The 1,279-nt window shown below is 38.8% G+C and overlaps 1 protein-coding gene across 1 annotated transcript; it reads right to left on the reverse strand.

The window, feature by feature from the left end:
- Positions 1-88: 88 nt before the first annotated feature.
- On the reverse strand, positions 89-1,164 carry LOC104774335 (probable threonine--tRNA ligase, cytoplasmic; the record flags this gene model as incomplete). Its single annotated transcript, XM_010498964.1, has 4 exons — positions 89-196; positions 310-864; positions 964-1,050; positions 1,132-1,164. Coding segments are annotated over 4 exons (783 nt in total), but the record flags the coding sequence as incomplete, so codon positions are not given.
- Positions 1,165-1,279: the final 115 nt, after the last annotated feature.

Consider the following 1,279-nt stretch of genomic DNA (forward strand, 5'->3'; position numbering starts at 1 on the left):
CAAAAAAAAGGACCAATACAAAATAAATACATTCATATCAACAGAAAAATTAATGTTTAAACCCTAAACACGGACGGGATCTCAGAGATTAGAGATAGTTGACTGTCTTGTACTTGAATTCATCCAGTAAACTGTCGATGCTCATCTCTGGTAAGTCTTTACGGCCTGCAGGGTCTTCTCTGAGCCGAACAGTCACCTGAAAATGTTTCATATACCCAAACAAAACAAAAAGATCAAACAATGTATGAGAGAAGCTCGGTGGTCAAAGAGACATCGGAACCACGAGACAAAGGTGTGACCCTCTCTAACCTGTCCGGTTGTAGCCTCTTTTTGACCTACGACCAGTATGTAGTTGTATGGTGCAGCCCGAGCCTCTGCCACCTTCTTAGAAATGCTTCTGTCACTTTCGTCAATATCCACATAGTACCCAGCGTCATGAATCTGTTTTTGTACCTCTTTTGCATAGGAACTATAATTCTCTGACAAAGAGCAAACTATGGCCTGGCGCGGGCTAAGCCAGAAGGGCCATTTTCCTTTGTAATGCTCCAACAATATGGCGAACATACGCTCAACAGATCCCAACACCGCTCTATGTATCATCACAGGTCTCACAGGTTTGTCCTGCTTTACTTTCGTTTTGTATTTCAGTTTGAAGCGTTCCGGAAGTTGAAAATCAAGCTGTAAAGTAGCACACTGGAATTTCCTTTTCATTGCATCAGACACTGTTATGTCTATCTTTGGGCCATAAAATGCACCGTCTCCTTTGTTTATCACCCATGGCTTTCCAAAATCATCTAGCGCTTTTTTAAGATCCTTTTCAGCCATATCCCATTCTTCCAATGTTCCAATGTAATTCTCTTTCTTCTCTGGCCTCTGAAATTGAAAATAGCATGCAAACAAATGAGATACATGATCATATATCACAAAAAGTCTGAAAAAAAAAAACTGCAAATGTCGTCCTACCGTTGAAAGCTTTAGCTCATAGGTAAACCCAAATATTTTGTAAACATAGTCAACGAAATCCAACACACCTTTCACTTCTTCCTCAACCTGAAAACAAGACAATAATATTTTTAAACAAGAAGCTGGGAGGATAAATGAGCTCCAATAAGAAACAAATGTATCACAAACCTGATCCGCTCTACAGAATATGTGTGCATCATCCTGAAATTAAAGAATTATACCCGATGTTATATAAAGTAACAAGTATGTAATGTAGAGAATCAATCATCTTGATGACTATATCAATCACATTAGTGATGATTGGATATCAATCACT

Source organism: Camelina sativa, unplaced genomic scaffold (assembly GCF_000633955.1).
Source record: "Camelina sativa cultivar DH55 unplaced genomic scaffold, Cs unpScaffold02436, whole genome shotgun sequence".
Lineage (NCBI taxonomy): Eukaryota > Viridiplantae > Streptophyta > Magnoliopsida > Brassicales > Brassicaceae > Camelina > Camelina sativa.